General features: G+C 49.0%; 1 protein-coding gene across 2 annotated transcripts in view; it reads right to left on the bottom strand.

Moving 5' to 3' along the window:
- Nucleotides 1–16,800, bottom strand: part of SCD (stearoyl-CoA desaturase) — a 21,526-nt gene extending 4,726 nt beyond the window's left edge. The window contains exons 1-6 of one of the 2 annotated variants that reach the window (XM_019636496.1): nucleotides 16,363–16,800; nucleotides 15,543–15,825; nucleotides 11,723–11,853; nucleotides 10,063–10,268; nucleotides 8,377–8,609; nucleotides 5,473–5,554 (exon numbers count right to left, since the gene is read on the bottom strand). In XM_019636496.1, coding sequence (XP_019492041.1) covers nucleotides 5,473–5,554; nucleotides 8,377–8,609; nucleotides 10,063–10,268; nucleotides 11,723–11,853; nucleotides 15,543–15,825; nucleotides 16,363–16,389 — 962 coding nt within the window. In that variant the 5' untranslated portion in view covers nucleotides 16,390–16,800. The remainder of the gene's footprint in view (nucleotides 1–5,472; nucleotides 5,555–8,376; nucleotides 8,610–10,062; nucleotides 10,269–11,722; nucleotides 11,854–15,542; nucleotides 15,826–16,362) is intronic. The other variant, XM_019636497.1, reaches the window with a different exon arrangement.
- Between the last annotated feature and the right edge of the window lie 2,517 nt (nucleotides 16,801–19,317).

Here is a 19,317-nt window from a genome sequence, read left to right as displayed (position 1 = left end):
AAAGCCACGCCGGGCATTGTGGGGATCAGCATCTGTTTCTGAAAACTTGTGGTGGACGCGGTGATCTCGGGACCATTCAAACACATCATTCTGGAGGGATAGAGAAGAGGAATACAGGCCTGAGGAGAGACACCCTCTTAGAGGAATCCCAATGGAGAAGTATCTTCAAGAGCTCATGGCTCTCAACCTAACCTCACAAAATACCCAGGAGTCAAAGCTCCAAAGGAGGGTCATGGAATTACCTCCTGTTTTCCCCCAACTTGCCACTGAAGTTTCAGTGAAAAAGCAATTTAAAATCCCACATGAATAGGGCTGGCTGCTTGATGAAGGTTCTATGGTGGGCAGGATGGAGGTAGGTCACACAGAGCTCAGACGGTTTCATTAGGAGAGAACATTGCAATTCTTCAGGCAAGAAATGTTGGACAAGGTCTTTGCAGGGTGCCTAATTCCTGGGCAGGGAAAACATGAGGCAGGCAGCCTGGCACCCTAGGGTCCTGGTCAGCGGATGAAACCACAGGGAGCTCCATTCTGATGCCTTGGCAAGAGACAGCTTACACAACTCAACAAGGCCAGGCACATAAATCTTAGCTTGGCTACATTCCCCAGTGACCTTTGCGCTCCTCTGGGACTCTTTCCATCCCTTAAACAATGTGCCAATATCTCTTCCTTCCCTTTGCCCAATACCAGGAGCCCTCAAGTGCTATGGGACAGGTGATTATAGAACTGTGGTAAGTACCTGGGATGTTGCCATGAAGAAGGGGACAAATTTGGTTTCCTCTTCCCCCACCATCCTCTTGTTCCAATCTAAGCCCCATGCCACATGCTAGCCTTTGCCCATTTCTACCTTTCAATAGCTTTGCGTTCCCTTTCCCCAATCTCCTTCACTCCGTCTCTGCTCTAAATTTTCTGCCTCAACGAACCTCAATATTTGACTTAGCCAGCCTGGCAGCCCAAGATGGAACCATAATGTTGGTCTCCCTAACCTCTCAATGACACAGTTTTCTCATCTGTAAAACGAGGATAATAATAGTACCTACCTCCTAAGACTGTTGTGAGAATTTAATGAGATAATCTATGTCAAGTGCTTAGAATAGTGCCAGGCACATAGCACTATAAAGTGTTGGCTCTTATGACCTGAAAACAGCAGAGTCTGTGAAACACCCACTTCAATCCCATCCTGGTGGAGTCCTAAAATGGTAAGTCTATTGTCTACTGTCCGCCCAGGAAACCAGCGTCAGTTCCTGGCATGTGCATTGTGGCCTTTAAGGATGAAGGGCCCCAACAGCCAGACTGTGTGACAACAGAGGGACCTTAGGATAAAATATAATCCCATGCAGAGGAGTATTTCCTATGCCCCTTTTCCAGTGACTCAGAAGCAAGCTCATGCCTTATGGACTTAAGGACTGGGCCTGAACTTGAGGTGACCTTGAGGAGAGAGAGGAGTGAAATGGTTGTCCAGGTGTGGCTCCTCTTCACGTGCTGATCTCCATTCTACCCCTGATCAATAGAGTGGGAGAAGGAGCAGAGCGGGGCCGGCTTCTTACCTGGAATGCCATCGTATTGGCGACAATCAGGAAGAACCGCAGGGGCAGCCGCGCTTTGTAAGTTCGGTGACTCCACAGGCGATGAGCTCCGGCTGTTATGCCCAGGGCACTGACCACATAGTAGAAAAGCGCTGCCAGGAGGAGACAATGGGGAAGGGTGGGGGTTACTAATCTGGGGAAATGTGGTATTCTCTGGATGTCTGAATCTGTGTCTTCTGAGACTTCGGGTGTGGATCTGCTTTTCCCTCAACTTCAGGGACACTTCGGTCTCCTAGGTCTCCTCAATTTTACCACTTGAAAAATGCCATCCCCTCCCATCCTCTTGACCTAGGAATTGGAATAAGCTAAGGAGTCCCAGGAACTTCAGAAAGGCAGGACAGAGAAGGGAGCTCGCACTACCCAACCACGTGGCATTCCCAGTCATGAGGGACATTATCCCAGGTCCCATCTCCTTTGACCTTCAGTTAGCTTCCCCAAGGTGTTAAGGACCACAGACTACTCCTGCAGAGCTTAGAACCAAGGGCGGTCTTAAAATATCTATCAGCCAGTATGGTCTGGGCTCTCACCAACTCGAGGGACTCTGGGGTTCTAAGGGATACTCGGGGAGCTCAGAAATAGGCTCTTTCCCAACTGGTACAAAAGCATTTTTAGGTTTTAATAGGCAAGAATTTAATAGCCAAGAATTTTATATTCTCTGATTCACTGGACACCTTGAATGGGCTTTAATATCCTCACTTTGCAGTTGAAGAAAAAGACGCTCAGAGAGGTTGTGTTTATCTGTGGTCACAAGGCTAGTATGAAATGGAGCCAGTTAGAAACTAGGTTTTTTGTCAACAAGCAGTTCATATTCCCACTAGATTGTTCACCTCCCCATGATACGCACACAGTTCCTGTGTCTCTCCTTTGCCATGTCCCTCTGTCAGCCCATTCTCTCTCTGGCAAGGTTAATTCTAGACGATAGTGGGAGATGCTCAGTGCTGTCAGTGGAGCACCCCAACACTGTCTTCCCTCACCTTCCTGGAGGCCTGCCAACTCAGGAGGTGCCAGCTATAAGCACTAACTGGGGAGCAGGTTGCTGGGTATACCCATCAGCCTCTGTTCAGTAGCTCTAGGAGGCAGGGGCTAAGGCCCTGGTAGACTGGTAGAGCAGTGACTGTTGACAGTTTCATTCCTAGGGAAACAGCTAGAAACAATGGATCCTCAGTGGCCATAGAATTTAGTTGCAGTTGGAGACACCACACACTGTAACAAATTGTCCTGTGTTCTCCAGCCATAGATAGCAGTTTCCCAAACAGCCCTGGTACTCTCCATACCCTAACTTCCTCCACCCTATCCTAGTCCTCCTTTAGGATCCGGAGGAGAGCCATTGAGCCAGGGTCTATCCCAGTAAAAGTTCTGTCTCTAATTTTCTCTGCGCTGAGATTAAGACCTCAGGTAACCTGCCAACCTCAAACCATGTGGTGATTATCACCCCAGATGCAGTATTTGCCTATGTCTATACCTGGAAAAATGACAGTTGAGCCACAGCCCATGAGTCACCAAGGAAGAAGGAAAATGGCTTTGGACATGAAAGCAGAAGCACTCAGTGGCTAGGAACCAAAGGAACTACTGGGCTTGTTTCATGCCACAGGTGACTCTGGTAAGTTGACTCAGAAAGCACGTAAGATCCTAATATTAACAGGAGAATTAGGAAAAGAATAGGCACTCTGGTGCCTTTTCTATCAACACCTCTAAGCCCATCAAATAGAAGGCCTTATGTCAGATGGAGACCCATTCTCTACTAAAGTCCAAATTGATGGTTAAGCAAAATTTCATAGCTTTTGGCCCTAAGACAGAGATAAGTGTTGCCCCTTGGCCCTCAGTGTTGCCAGAGATATCCATCCCTTCAGCCGCCCCTCAGGACCGTTCTGAGAGGCTCTCTAAATTGCTCAGTCATGAGAAATGCTGTAATCACAACCAGTTGCTAATTTACCACTGTCCTTAGGGATAAAAGAGAAGGTGAGGCCAAGCTCCTAAATTCTGAAGGTGGGACCTCTGACCCCACCCCCCTTTCTTGTTCTTTAAGGTAGAGGAGTTCTGATAGCCCCATATTAAGATGGTCATTCCATCAGCTAAGCCACCCACCACAGGGCCCAGGGACAGGAGGGAAAAAGGTCACCATCCAGTCTCCGTGCACCACGTTTCTCTATCCAAAGGCACAGCACACACCCATGGGCAGGGCGCCCAAAGGCAGCAGGCACAGCCTTGGTTTAGGGATAGCATTCTGCCACCTGCACCAGCAGCCGAGGTTGGGGAGCAAACAGAAGCAGTCTGGCCAGACTCTGGACTTAACCAGGCCTGCGGGGAGCACTGAGGCTAGAAGGGGCTTGCAGGCAACAAAACCACCTGCGGAGTCCTCACCTGGGGAAGAGGGGTGGAGAGAGGAGGCCAGTCTCCCTGGGGAATCCTTACCCCGGCTCTTAATTCCTCAAGCTGCAACTGAAGTTCAGCTGGGTTCTCAAAGGGACTAGAGAACAGGTGGTTCCCTCCCCTCACGGACAGAAGAGCCCCTCCTGACACACACAGAAGCTAAGGAGCACTACCTTCCTAATCGTAAACGTACTGCTATCCCAGTTTGTACCTGGAAAGATTGAGATCTCGAGAGAGAGGGGATCTACCCAATTTCAGAATCAGTGCAAACTTGGCCTACCAGCCCTTCTACATAAATACCCTCCGAGAGTGCAGCTGCCAGCAAGCACCCCATTCCTGAGATTGCCCTGGAAACCCTAACGTTGTATCCTGGACAGAGTTCTGGCTCCCCACCCTCCGATAATGGCATTGTGGGGGCCCCTGGGCCTTTGGAGCTCCCTGCTCTCCCCTTCCTAACTCAGGCTTAGGGGGGCAGAGGTGAAAAATGCCTGCAAAGCACATATGTGTATCCAGGGGGCAGGGCCCCGCTATCAGCCCATACCCATGGATCCCTGAAAAAGCTGAGCCAAGGGCAGGTCAGGGACAGAATTGGGAAGTGGCTCCCTCATTACAGCAGCCTCAAGCTGGGGCTGCTTAGGGCTCTCTTTTCTGGCCTAGTCTGCTTGTTCTGGCGAGGAGAGACTGCATCAGCAGAGAAGGGCTGCAGTCAGCTAGATGGGGAATGGGACATGAAACAGTTCAACATTATTTCATCCTAAGGACATTTCACTGAGTGGTGTGTACAGTTCCACGGAGACCTACATGGAGTCACAGAGCACTGCATCTGTTTAACTTGGGTCATACAGGAGCCTTCATCTTTCTCTCTAACAGGAGCCTGGTCAGGCCAAGGGTCAGGGCAAAATAATTTTGTGGGTAACCACCTCTCTGTTCCTCCCTCTTTTAACTCTCTTCCAGAGCAATTTCTCTTGCTATCCACGACTGTGTTCAGCATATGACCCTGGAAACCACCGGTCTTGTTCCATGCTCCCATGCCTCCCAGGTAGGGGCCCTGATTCTTTTGTGGCTGGCAGGGCTGGGACAAGCAGCCAAGCAAATAGCTTAAAACAGAAAAGCTCTTTCAGGGAAAGCGGACTCTCTGGCGCAGGTCGACTCACTTCAAAGCCTGCAGCGCATGTTCGCAGGGCTCCCTCCCCAACACCGATATGAAAGGACCCTCAGCATTGACACTCCTGCTTCCCAGGCTTCCTAGGCTGTTCCCAACCCACTCAGCCTCTCAGGTGACCAAAGAGAAATGGCTGGGAAAATCTAAGCCCAGGAGGGGCTGGCGCCTCTGTTCCATGTAAGCTCCTACCTTATTAAAGAGTGGAGAGAACTTGGGGTACTGGGTCACGAGGACAAAAAAAACTCTTACCCCAGAGCCAGGTGTAGACCTGGGAGGTGGGGACCAGTATGATCCCATACAGGGCTCCCAAGTGTAGCAGAGACATAAGGATGATGTTCCTCCAANTCGATGAAGAATGTGGTCAAGTTGATGTGCCAGCGATACTCACTGGCAGAGTAGTCAAAGGGAAAGGAGTGGTGGTAGTTGTGGAAGCCTTCACCTGGAACAAAAACAAGGAGAAAAGTTATGGAGCTCTACTCTGGATTTCTGTCTTTCTGATCTTGGCACACTGGTTACCTAGCGGCGTACCTCAAACCTAGTAGAAACTTGCTGTTGTCGAATGAATGAGTGAAACCAGTCTCTTCTACTCTGAACCAAATAGACCTCCTCAGCGGCCTCTTAAGAAACAAATCAGGAGACTCTGGTCACCCGTGGCCATCTCTGGGAGCTTTTGTGGGAGGAGGACTGACAGTTTCTCTCAGAGGACAAGTTCACTAGAGAGAAACTGCTATCGCTGGAAATGGATTTTAGATTGGAAAATTCCCGAGCTTCACTAAATATTGGGCTGAGATCCTCAAAGCTCTGTGTGTATGTGCATGTGTTAGAGTGGGGAGAGGAGAGAGTCCAGAATGAAGAACTTTTGCTGTGCTTCTTACAAAGGTGAACAAAAGAGTATACCTGCACTGGTACCACCTCCAAGAGTGTAAGGGACCAACAGAACTGGACGGCAACAGCCGCGTTAGGCGAGAGGAGGCCCAGCCCAGGGGCCCGAGTTTCCTCAGCCACTACTGGTTCAGTAGGCTGCTCTGACTTCAAATTCTTTGAGTTTTGACACTAGTGCAGCAGTGATGCTGACAAAAACAGAAGCTCTGAGGGAGTCAGAAACAAAACGCTTAGATATTCCCTCTAATCTCTGAGATTCACTTTGCTGGATAGAGGAAAAACAAAGAAATTCTGGATTCATGGTAATTCCTGTAATGGGCAAAGCTTCGGACACTCCAGAGAGTTCTCCAACCCTTGGCAGGACTTTTCTTTCTGAACTGCATTCAACAATAACAACACTGACCCTTATGAGGCCGGGGTAAAGCTGGGTGAAGAATAGCTAATAAAAGAACACGTTGAGCCCTTTGAAGATAAAAGAACCCAGGAGAGGAGTAATGATATTAAAAACGAGCAAGTGAAGGAAGCCCTGTAATATAAATCACACCATCCATGGCATCTCAAAAAGTGTGTCTTCTCCGTGACACCCCCCTCAATGTGAACTGAGTAGAAGAGTGGAATGATTCCAAGATGAAAGGTATTGACAGAGGATTCCTAATTTCTTTCTTTCTTTTCTTTTTTTTTTTAGATAATTTTTATAAAAATGTATTTGAGCCAAACAGGACACACCTGGAAGCAAGATCTCAATAGACCGAAGTAAATGCTTCTGAGGATTTCTAGGCTGTGTATAAAGTACTAACCAGGCCTGTACTTACCAAATTTAAAACTGAATCAGACACACATGGGGGCGGGGGAGAAGGATCAATGGGTAGAAGGACAAAACTTTGCAACTGGGGCAGCACGATACAGCCCAAGAAAGGCTCAAGGGAGGTCAGCTTTGGCAGAGAGATGAGCATGTGACTGTGGGGGAGGTAATTCAAGAAGAAGAGATTAGAAAGGCCGGAAAGGGAGCTAGAGGAGAACAAAGGGTGAGGCGATAAGGGAGGAGAGCAACAGGTATGGAGAAATAAATAATAACTGAGGCAAAGTAAGATATTGGGAGCCACTTGGAACTGATGGTCAGAAAGAGGAAGCTCACTATAGATCCATTTGCAGTATAGGACAAATCACATTCCAGAAACTTCCATTTCTATGACAATCTTGCTTAAGATGGCCTAGGTGTTTTATTTCAACATGGTTCAGAGTTAGAACATGCACAATGAGAGAAGGTGCCTGAAAGGAGAGGGGAGACGCATGAAAGTTAAAAAGGGATAGGAAAAAACGTGCCTTGAGTACAGATAGTAAAGATGGTCAAGGTTGAGAATATAAAGGAAGATTTTAAAGGAAAAGAAGTGAGCATTAGGCCATAGTATGCACACACACATGGAACAGCAAGATTGCTTAGATATACTGGATGACCAACAGCACTCAGCACTGGTGAGGAAGAAGAGGCCACTGGGTTTGCTTAAGGAAAGCTAATTCCCAAGGACAGGTTGGCTTAAGCTAATTGCGTAAACCTCAGTCAAGGCCTACGTTTAGCTGAGAAGAGTGACAGGAAAAAAAAAAAAAGGGAGACAGATGATAGAACCCTGTTGTCCTAGACTCTGGCTTTTGGGACTGAAATTACAGAGACAAATAAATTCATGATTAGCTAGCATTAGATCAGCAAGCAAGCACTTGTGATCAAGCTAACTGCTTTATCGGGAGTTCCCTAAGCCGTGTTGGAGGGAGGGGGTGTCCTTAGCACAGAAGAAATCAGGAGAGAGAAAAACAAAGCAGGAGACGGCAAGAATGGTAGGTGGTGGGAAAGGACCACCAGCGGTTACTTTGATGTCTTTCCTATTGGCATCACCAAACAGTAAGGCATGAGGTACACTTCAAGTCTGTCCTGTCTGAATACAGCAAGGAGCTAAAAGACAAGTTTATTGAATTGAATTACAAGTATTTATTCTCCATTCCATAGAGCATATTTAAATATAAACCATTAGGCTTACTGGTCACTGACCCTATTGCTCTATTTATGCATTCCCTGCCCCAAGCAAGACTGCAGTCCAGCCCAGAGGTCATTGGAAAGAGCAAAACCAAACAGGGCTCATTATACATAGCATTTGGGGATTATTTTAGAACCTGGAATCAAAAGCATTGTTATTTTTTACCCTTTCCTTTTAATATAAGATTTAGTGCCTGACTGAAGAATTTTCCGATCTACTGCTCCTTAGTTTTAGAGTGGAAAAACAGATAGAAAAGAGGTCAGAAAACAGGTTAATCTGGTTTTTCTTGCTCCTAGCCTACTACCCTAACCAGGAGACCCCTAGCTGTGGTCTCTGTGGACTGCTGACTTACCGATAGCTCCCAGTGAAACCAGGACATTCTCTCGGGGGTTAATGGTCTTGTCGTAAGGGCGATGTCCGTAGAGGTGGGCAGCGCTGTTCACCAGCCAGGTGGCATTGAGCACAATGGCATAACGTAAGAAAGTGGCAACGTACAAGCTGTGTCGAAAAGTTTCACCCCAGAAATACCAGGGCACAAGTGTGGGCAGGATGAAGCACATGAACAAGACAGCAGGCTTGTAATACCTACAGGGAGAGATCACATGCCACGTCAGCAAAGGACTCTTAGACTCACCTGATTTCCATTATCACTGGGCTGTCTCTTTCCTTCTAAATTGTGAGTACAATGTGGCAGAAAACAGAGCAAGAGGGAATGGGGGGAACCTTGTGAGAATGTAATGTTATTACTTCACTTTTTAGATGAGATGATGAAGGGTTAAATGACTTCTAGGATTGCACTGCTAGGAACCAGTGGAGCAAGGATTGGCCTGCTGGTCTCCTGACTAACTCCATTGCTCTTTTTTTTACTTCAGCATAATACCACGTGGGTAAAATAGGCGAGGTCCAAATTACAAACAAATACACCGAGTTCTGCTCAGGACGTTTTCCATTCTGTCTTTGGGCTTTCTCTTTCCTGTCGGTGCTCTTTACAGAGTTTACATTTAGTGTCTTGCCTCCATTTCCTGCCAGCCATACTCTAACCCTTCCTCTTCTTTTCCCTCAGAGAGGCACCCTCAGTGTCCACAATGCCTGCAGGTGTCTGTCCCTCTGGAGGCCCTGTCACATTCGTCATTCTCTTCAGGGTAGCCTAGGCCGTTGACTTGATTTCCTATGTCTCTTCGGCAGTCAAGCCTTATGCTCCTCTGTCATCGGTATTCCCTGCATCCAGCTCTTTCCATTCCTGCCGTTGCTGCCCTAGCACGGATCCTCACTACCTCCTAACGTGTGGCCCTGCTTCTCACCTCTTTGGTGTAATGGTTTCTTTCACCTGTTACAAGAGTGACCTTTCGAAAGCACACCTACAACCATGCCACATTCCTGCTCAGAAAACGTTTAATGGTTTGCTAGCGTCTATGAAGTCCTAAATCTGCTTTTGAGACTTGACAAGAATGGCATCAGTCTCCATCTCTAGTCTTAATCCTACCACACCCTGTGTACTTCAAGCAAAAGGACTCGGTTGCTGCAACGTACTTCATGTTTTAGTTCATTCTGTTCTGTTGGCACTGTCCCTCTCCCACCCCACACCTGTGAAAATTTCTATCCATCAGTGGATTCCAAAGCTACTTTCTTCGTAAACCCTTCCCTGATGTTCCCTACTACAAAACCCTCCTCCCCTTTGTGCCTTATTGGTACAGAAAATATTTTGCCATGTATCATAGTTACTCAGACAAGTGGCTTACGCTTTCACTCCCCAAGAGGCTACAGACTCCTTGAAGGTAAGGACTATGACACAATCATCTTTGTAACAATGACTTCCTAAGTCAATACACCTTTGTTGAATTTAATTGGTTTATTTAAGATAGCTCAGAAGGAACAATAGTCTGTGGCTGTGGACCTGTGGGCTGTTAAAAATGAGGGTTTTAAATTATGATTTTGAACATATAAACCCAGTAAATTGCTCAGCTTACGTTTATAAGTCCTAGGAGAAAAAAGCGGGTTCCCCGAACACCAGGTCCCGCCCTATCATCACTTCACTCACCTCCTCTGGAACATCACCAGCTTCTCGGCCTTTAGGTCAGACAAGTCTAGCAAAGCACCCTTCTCTTTGACAGCTGGGTGTTTGCGCACAAGCAGCCAACCCACGTGAGAGAAGAAAAAGCCACGCCGGGCATTGTGGGGATCAGCATCTGTTTCTGAAAACTTGTGGTGGACGCGGTGATCTCGGGACCATTCAAACACATCATTCTGGAGGGATAGAGAAGAGGAATACAGGCCTGAGGAGAGACACCCTCTTAGAGGAATCCCAATGGAGAAGTATCTTCAAGAGCTCATGGCTCTCAACCTAACCTCACAAAATACCCAGGAGTCAAAGCTCCAAAGGAGGGTCATGGAATTACCTCCTGTTTTCCCCCAACTTGCCACTGAAGTTTCAGTGAAAAAGCAATTTAAAATCCCACATGAATAGGGCTGGCTGCTTGATGAAGGTTCTATGGTGGGCAGGATGGAGGTAGGTCACACAGAGCTCAGACGGTTTCATTAGGAGAGAACATTGCAATTCTTCAGGCAAGAAATGTTGGACAAGGTCTTTGCAGGGTGCCTAATTCCTGGGCAGGGAAAACATGAGGCAGGCAGCCTGGCACCCTAGGGTCCTGGTCAGCGGATGAAACCACAGGGAGCTCCATTCTGATGCCTTGGCAAGAGACAGCTTACACAACTCAACAAGGCCAGGCACATAAATCTTAGCTTGGCTACATTCCCCAGTGACCTTTGCGCTCCTCTGGGACTCTTTCCATCCCTTAAACAATGTGCCAATATCTCTTCCTTCCCTTTGCCCAATACCAGGAGCCCTCAAGTGCTATGGGACAGGTGATTATAGAACTGTGGTAAGTACCTGGGATGTTGCCATGAAGAAGGGGACAAATTTGGTTTCCTCTTCCCCCACCATCCTCTTGTTCCAATCTAAGCCCCATGCCACATGCTAGCCTTTGCCCATTTCTACCTTTCAATAGCTTTGCGTTCCCTTTCCCCAATCTCCTTCACTCCGTCTCTGCTCTAAATTTTCTGCCTCAACGAACCTCAATATTTGACTTAGCCAGCCTGGCAGCCCAAGATGGAACCATAATGTTGGTCTCCCTAACCTCTCAATGACACAGTTTTCTCATCTGTAAAACGAGGATAATAATAGTACCTACCTCCTAAGACTGTTGTGAGAATTTAATGAGATAATCTATGTCAAGTGCTTAGAATAGTGCCAGGCACATAGCACTATAAAGTGTTGGCTCTTATGACCTGAAAACAGCAGAGTCTGTGAAACACCCACTTCAATCCCATCCTGGTGGAGTCCTAAAATGGTAAGTCTATTGTCTACTGTCCGCCCAGGAAACCAGCGTCAGTTCCTGGCATGTGCATTGTGGCCTTTAAGGATGAAGGGCCCCAACAGCCAGACTGTGTGACAACAGAGGGACCTTAGGATAAAATATAATCCCATGCAGAGGAGTATTTCCTATGCCCCTTTTCCAGTGACTCAGAAGCAAGCTCATGCCTTATGGACTTAAGGACTGGGCCTGAACTTGAGGTGACCTTGAGGAGAGAGAGGAGTGAAATGGTTGTCCAGGTGTGGCTCCTCTTCACGTGCTGATCTCCATTCTACCCCTGATCAATAGAGTGGGAGAAGGAGCAGAGCGGGGCCGGCTTCTTACCTGGAATGCCATCGTATTGGCGACAATCAGGAAGAACCGCAGGGGCAGCCGCGCTTTGTAAGTTCGGTGACTCCACAGGCGATGAGCTCCGGCTGTTATGCCCAGGGCACTGACCACATAGTAGAAAAGCGCTGCCAGGAGGAGACAATGGGGAAGGGTGGGGGTTACTAATCTGGGGAAATGTGGTATTCTCTGGATGTCTGAATCTGTGTCTTCTGAGACTTCGGGTGTGGATCTGCTTTTCCCTCAACTTCAGGGACACTTCGGTCTCCTAGGTCTCCTCAATTTTACCACTTGAAAAATGCCATCCCCTCCCATCCTCTTGACCTAGGAATTGGAATAAGCTAAGGAGTCCCAGGAACTTCAGAAAGGCAGGACAGAGAAGGGAGCTCGCACTACCCAACCACGTGGCATTCCCAGTCATGAGGGACATTATCCCAGGTCCCATCTCCTTTGACCTTCAGTTAGCTTCCCCAAGGTGTTAAGGACCACAGACTACTCCTGCAGAGCTTAGAACCAAGGGCGGTCTTAAAATATCTATCAGCCAGTATGGTCTGGGCTCTCACCAACTCGAGGGACTCTGGGGTTCTAAGGGATACTCGGGGAGCTCAGAAATAGGCTCTTTCCCAACTGGTACAAAAGCATTTTTAGGTTTTAATAGGCAAGAATTTAATAGCCAAGAATTTTATATTCTCTGATTCACTGGACACCTTGAATGGGCTTTAATATCCTCACTTTGCAGTTGAAGAAAAAGACGCTCAGAGAGGTTGTGTTTATCTGTGGTCACAAGGCTAGTATGAAATGGAGCCAGTTAGAAACTAGGTTTTTTGTCAACAAGCAGTTCATATTCCCACTAGATTGTTCACCTCCCCATGATACGCACACAGTTCCTGTGTCTCTCCTTTGCCATGTCCCTCTGTCAGCCCATTCTCTCTCTGGCAAGGTTAATTCTAGACGATAGTGGGAGATGCTCAGTGCTGTCAGTGGAGCACCCCAACACTGTCTTCCCTCACCTTCCTGGAGGCCTGCCAACTCAGGAGGTGCCAGCTATAAGCACTAACTGGGGAGCAGGTTGCTGGGTATACCCATCAGCCTCTGTTCAGTAGCTCTAGGAGGCAGGGGCTAAGGCCCTGGTAGACTGGTAGAGCAGTGACTGTTGACAGTTTCATTCCTAGGGAAACAGCTAGAAACAATGGATCCTCAGTGGCCATAGAATTTAGTTGCAGTTGGAGACACCACACACTGTAACAAATTGTCCTGTGTTCTCCAGCCATAGATAGCAGTTTCCCAAACAGCCCTGGTACTCTCCATACCCTAACTTCCTCCACCCTATCCTAGTCCTCCTTTAGGATCCGGAGGAGAGCCATTGAGCCAGGGTCTATCCCAGTAAAAGTTCTGTCTCTAATTTTCTCTGCGCTGAGATTAAGACCTCAGGTAACCTGCCAACCTCAAACCATGTGGTGATTATCACCCCAGATGCAGTATTTGCCTATGTCTATACCTGGAAAAATGACAGTTGAGCCACAGCCCATGAGTCACCAAGGAAGAAGGAAAATGGCTTTGGACATGAAAGCAGAAGCACTCAGTGGCTAGGAACCAAAGGAACTACTGGGCTTGTTTCATGCCACAGGTGACTCTGGTAAGTTGACTCAGAAAGCACGTAAGATCCTAATATTAACAGGAGAATTAGGAAAAGAATAGGCACTCTGGTGCCTTTTCTATCAACACCTCTAAGCCCATCAAATAGAAGGCCTTATGTCAGATGGAGACCCATTCTCTACTAAAGTCCAAATTGATGGTTAAGCAAAATTTCATAGCTTTTGGCCCTAAGACAGAGATAAGTGTTGCCCCTTGGCCCTCAGTGTTGCCAGAGATATCCATCCCTTCAGCCGCCCCTCAGGACCGTTCTGAGAGGCTCTCTAAATTGCTCAGTCATGAGAAATGCTGTAATCACAACCAGTTGCTAATTTACCACTGTCCTTAGGGATAAAAGAGAAGGTGAGGCCAAGCTCCTAAATTCTGAAGGTGGGACCTCTGACCCCACCCCCCTTTCTTGTTCTTTAAGGTAGAGGAGTTCTGATAGCCCCATATTAAGATGGTCATTCCATCAGCTAAGCCACCCACCACAGGGCCCAGGGACAGGAGGGAAAAAGGTCACCATCCAGTCTCCGTGCACCACGTTTCTCTATCCAAAGGCACAGCACACACCCATGGGCAGGGCGCCCAAAGGCAGCAGGCACAGCCTTGGTTTAGGGATAGCATTCTGCCACCTGCACCAGCAGCCGAGGTTGGGGAGCAAACAGAAGCAGTCTGGCCAGACTCTGGACTTAACCAGGCCTGCGGGGAGCACTGAGGCTAGAAGGGGCTTGCAGGCAACAAAACCACCTGCGGAGTCCTCACCTGGGGAAGAGGGGTGGAGAGAGGAGGCCAGTCTCCCTGGGGAATCCTTACCCCGGCTCTTAATTCCTCAAGCTGCAACTGAAGTTCAGCTGGGTTCTCAAAGGGACTAGAGAACAGGTGGTTCCCTCCCCTCACGGACAGAAGAGCCCCTCCTGACACACACAGAAGCTAAGGAGCACTACCTTCCTAATCGTAAACGTACTGCTATCCCAGTTTGTACCTGGAAAGATTGAGATCTCGAGAGAGAGGGGATCTACCCAATTTCAGAATCAGTGCAAACTTGGCCTACCAGCCCTTCTACATAAATACCCTCCGAGAGTGCAGCTGCCAGCAAGCACCCCATTCCTGAGATTGCCCTGGAAACCCTAACGTTGTATCCTGGACAGAGTTCTGGCTCCCCACCCTCCGATAATGGCATTGTGGGGGCCCCTGGGCCTTTGGAGCTCCCTGCTCTCCCCTTCCTAACTCAGGCTTAGGGGGGCAGAGGTGAAAAATGCCTGCAAAGCACATATGTGTATCCAGGGGGCAGGGCCCCGCTATCAGCCCATACCCATGGATCCCTGAAAAAGCTGAGCCAAGGGCAGGTCAGGGACAGAATTGGGAAGTGGCTCCCTCATTACAGCAGCCTCAAGCTGGGGCTGCTTAGGGCTCTCTTTTCTGGCCTAGTCTGCTTGTTCTGGCGAGGAGAGACTGCATCAGCAGAGAAGGGCTGCAGTCAGCTAGATGGGGAATGGGACATGAAACAGTTCAACATTATTTCATCCTAAGGACATTTCACTGAGTGGTGTGTACAGTTCCACGGAGACCTACATGGAGTCACAGAGCACTGCATCTGTTTAACTTGGGTCATACAGGAGCCTTCATCTTTCTCTCTAACAGGAGCCTGGTCAGGCCAAGGGTCAGGGCAAAATAATTTTGTGGGTAACCACCTCTCTGTTCCTCCCTCTTTTAACTCTCTTCCAGAGCAATTTCTCTTGCTATCCACGACTGTGTTCAGCATATGACCCTGGAAACCACCGGTCTTGTTCCATGCTCCCATGCCTCCCAGGTAGGGGCCCTGATTCTTTTGTGGCTGGCAGGGCTGGGACAAGCAGCCAAGCAAATAGCTTAAAACAGAAAAGCTCTTTCAGGGAAAGCGGACTCTCTGGCGCAGGTCGACTCACTTCAAAGCCTGCAGCGCATGTTCGCAGGGCTCCCTCCCCAACACCGATATGAAAGGACCCTCAGCATTGACACTCCTGCTTCCCAGGCTTCCTAGGCTGTTCCCAACCCACTCAGCCTCTCAGGTGACCAAAGAGAAATGGCTGGGAAAATCTAAGCCCAGGAGGGGCTGGCGCCTCTGTTCCATGTAAGCTCCTACCTTATTAAAGAGTGGAGAGAACTTGGGGTACTGGGTCACGAGGACAAAAAAAACTCTTACCCCAGAGCCAGGTGTAGACCTGGGAGGTGGGGACCAGTATGATCCCATACAGGGCTCCCAAGTGTAGCAGAGACATAAGGATGATGTTCCTCCAAACATACTCATTCTTGGGTTTTGGGCCCTCCTTGTCCTTGTAGGTCGGGTCATAGATATCATCTTTTATTTCAGGGCGGATGTCGTCTTCCAAGTATAGGGGTGTCTTCTCCAACTTGCCGTCTCCATTTTGCAGGATCCTGGAGGGAGATGCTGTGATGGTGGTGGTGGTGGTATAGGAGCTAGACATCTGGAAGGGATGGGAAGCGGAGAGTCAGGAGAGAGACGACTACACGTGGAGGTAGAGGCCACTTCGCTCTCTCATCAAGCTGGGAGAAGGGCAGAGAATTGGCGCAGACCCTGCCCCAATACCCAGGTTAACTGAAGGTGGGGTCTACCCTGAATGGAAGAAAAGGAAGCCCCCAGGAACTGGGTAGATAGATTGCGGAGGGCGTGAAACCTCATGGTGAAGGGGCGATGGGAAGGAGTAAAACACTTGCACCCTTAGGAACACACAAAGGGAAACTGGCAGGCATATCTACGTAAAGGTACCAGCACAACCCAATTTTTCTTTAAAGCTTAAGAAAAAAAAGTTCGGGAACCAATTCCCCAAATTACAATTCACATTCCCAACAAATGAAGGCAGTACAACTCTCAAAAGATGGTTATGTCCTCCGCGGGGATCTCAACTCCTCCACCGGGATCTCAACTCCTCCACCGAGTCACCTAGAAGCCTGGCCAGCGCCGGCGAACCCCGCGGTCTGGGGGCCACTGCTGGGAAGCTCACCTCCTCTTGCAGCAAGTGGGCTGGCATCTGGGCTCTCTGATGCTGGAATCACTTTCCCAGGGCTGAGTCTATGGAGCGGAGTTCGGGACAGCCCAAACAGCGGGGAGACTTCGGTAGCGGAGCCCGCCTTTGCGCGGCGATGGGCAGCACAGCGCTCGGGAACCCTTCTAGAGTCGTGCGCACTGGATGGGTGTCCGGACCCGACTCGCTGTGCGTGGATCTCCAGGCTGGGTATTTAAAGGCTAAAGCTGGCAGTGGGTGACCGTGTCCCGTATTTCCTCAGACCCTTTTATTCGCTGCCAACAGGGGCAAAGTGCGCAGAGTTGGCTCGCTGTGCGGAGAGGGGAGGAGACAGCCAAGGCGTGCTAAAGGCTGGCCACGCAAAAACTGGGTGCTGCAGACACACCGCTGCCCGGCCGCCGCAGCTCCTGCCCCTGGGGAAATGCTAATGGGCTTCTGTAGACTCTGGCGCGTCATTGGCCGAAGGGAATTTGGTGCCACCTCGTCCTGCGGTTTCCATTGGCTCCGCGCAATCTGCTGTTCCCTCTGCCGCGAGCTCCTCGCTGCCCCTCCCCTCCCTTTCTCCTCGGCTTCTCTTCCATCGGCCACGGGGCCTGGGTCCGGCACCCCGGGGCTTCGGAGGCGTTCGGGAGCTTTCTCTCCGGATTAGGGAGAGGATCCGGTTTGGGAATGGGGGTGGGGGTGTGAATACCAGCCCAGGACTGACCCCCGGGCACTTCGGGAACGGATGTGCATTGGGGAAGTTTCAAAGGGAACAGTAGAGAAGACACGGGGGTGACCAATACACACAACTCCATCCTGCCTTCCGATTCCTAGAGACGCGTGGGAGGGGAGACGTGGCTTTAGACCTGGGGTCGGCATCACAGGGGACTGGTGAAGCCTGCCGCCCTCCCTAGCGAGCGCCGGGGGCTCCGTCCACTGCGGAACAATGGCTGTGCCCCGCCCACCAGTTCCGCGACGCTAAGCAGAGACCGCTGAACTGGCCAGGTCCCCGGGCGGGCGGCGGCATGTCCATCCACATATGTGTAAACCTGCACGTGCGCAGGATGTTCACCCACTAGGCACGCCCAGCAGGGTCGTTCACCATCAGGCACCAGTGGGCGATCCCATTCCTATGCCCAGAACGTGTGCGGAATCTTTTGGAGATTCTTCAGATTGTCAGGTTGTAATTCTGGAATTTCCCTGGGAAAAAAGGCAGGAAGCACAGATAATGCTTTCACCCAGAAGTAAGAGAAGGGGCTATGTGGAACAAGAAGAAGCTAACAGGTATGGAATTGTTACTACAAGCCAATTCACAAGAATCGTTTTATTTCAACCTTACTGTGACCCTATTATAAGTCCATTATTCCCTTTTAAAGATGAAGAAAGTGAGACGTGGAGAGCTTAAATAACTCGCTTATGGTCACAGCAGCCAGCAAGGGGTGGAGCCAGGAGCTGAGCCCAGAACTGGAAGAGCCCCAACTCTTCCTGCCCTGAACCTTGGGTCTTTGAGATGCTCTCACACCTTGCTGACTTCTCCCTCATGCCCCCTGCCTTTTCTGGGCCTGTGGGAGCCTTACCATGAGAGTAGGTTGAGATCTAAGCAAGCTATGCATTCTCCCAGCTTCCTTCCACACCCATGCCTCCCCAAGTACTATCCCAGGATCCTTCTTCTGGGAAGAGGAGAATATAAGGACTTGTGTGCCAACAATTGGCTTCTCAGGAAGAGAGGCACTTGGGATTGCCTGGGAGGAAGATTAGAGAGCTCCTTGCTGGCCACTGGACTCAGGGTCAGGTCAGCTCTCTTGCCAGTCACCAGGCACCTCCATCCCAGTCCTGACTCCCTGTCTAGTGCAGAAGTTTTAAATGAGACTAGATGTTTTCAGAAATGCTTAGCTTGTGGAAGAGATCTCTATGTATTATTGTACATTCTAATCCTCTTCAGGCTCTCTCTGCAATGTCTAGTTTTGAATTTCTCTACCAACTACAGGGCTACTCTTCAAGGGAGAAGACTGAGGGTTTCTTCTGGGGTATACCTTTAATTGTGGCTGAAGGTGGCTTTACCATGGAGACCAGTTTTCTTTCTCTTTAGCTGCCTAAGTATAATATATTTGACCTTGTTTTCTCCAGACCCTGGACTTCATCAGGGAACAATCTGAAAAGTCAGGGTTCCTTGGAAACTGCCCTCCTCACCACTTAAACTCTGATAGATATTACTGCTGGTATTACTTAGTGCTGGCCTTAATACTTAGGCCAGGTGCTAGCTCATTCATTTTCTGCCAGAGAAAGGGGAAGGATTGCCAAGACACAAGTGTAGAAGAAGAGTACTTTTTCCTCTCTCAAGACAAGACACTATCCTGTGGGACAACCTTTGGGAGTCTAGGTAAGGTCTGGATTAGGGAGAGAATTTCAGAGAGAAATGGCCAGGGGCCATCTAATTGCTGATCACTGTGATAGAAAGGTGACTGCTTCCCTAGCTTGGGCTTATTGCCTGAAGTTCATCCAGGGCATATCACGTGGCTATGAGTGTGTCACCCTTTACTTTAAAACTATCAGTGGCATGCTACTGCCCACAACCTATGGCTGCATGGTAGAAGTAATCTTATGGGGGGAAAGCGTGAGTTTTGCTATCAAAACGCATTAGGTCAGGGCCGGCCGAGTGGCTCAGTTGGTTAAGAGCTCACTCAAGAGTTTGAGCTCTGAGCAACAGCGGTTCGAGTCCCGGCCTGAGCTGAGCAACCGCTGAGCAGCCGCTGAGCTGCCAACAGGTGGCAGGATGGCTCAGCTAAAAAAAAAACCAAACAAACAAAAAAGTATTAAGTCAATGGCAAGTTAGAAGTTATAAATAAGTAGGGGATCAATACTTGTATCTAATAGAGTTTGTATATTGATTAAGATGATATATATATTTTAGTACATAAAGGGAAAGTACAAAGTATGTTTGGGAGATGGAGA

The sequence above is a fragment of the Hipposideros armiger genome, unplaced genomic scaffold, assembly GCF_001890085.2.
Source record: "Hipposideros armiger isolate ML-2016 unplaced genomic scaffold, ASM189008v1 scaffold_28, whole genome shotgun sequence".
NCBI lineage: Eukaryota > Metazoa > Chordata > Mammalia > Chiroptera > Hipposideridae > Hipposideros > Hipposideros armiger.
The sequence above is the reverse complement of the archived record's forward strand: the minus strand, read 5'-3'. Positions and strand labels throughout refer to the sequence as shown.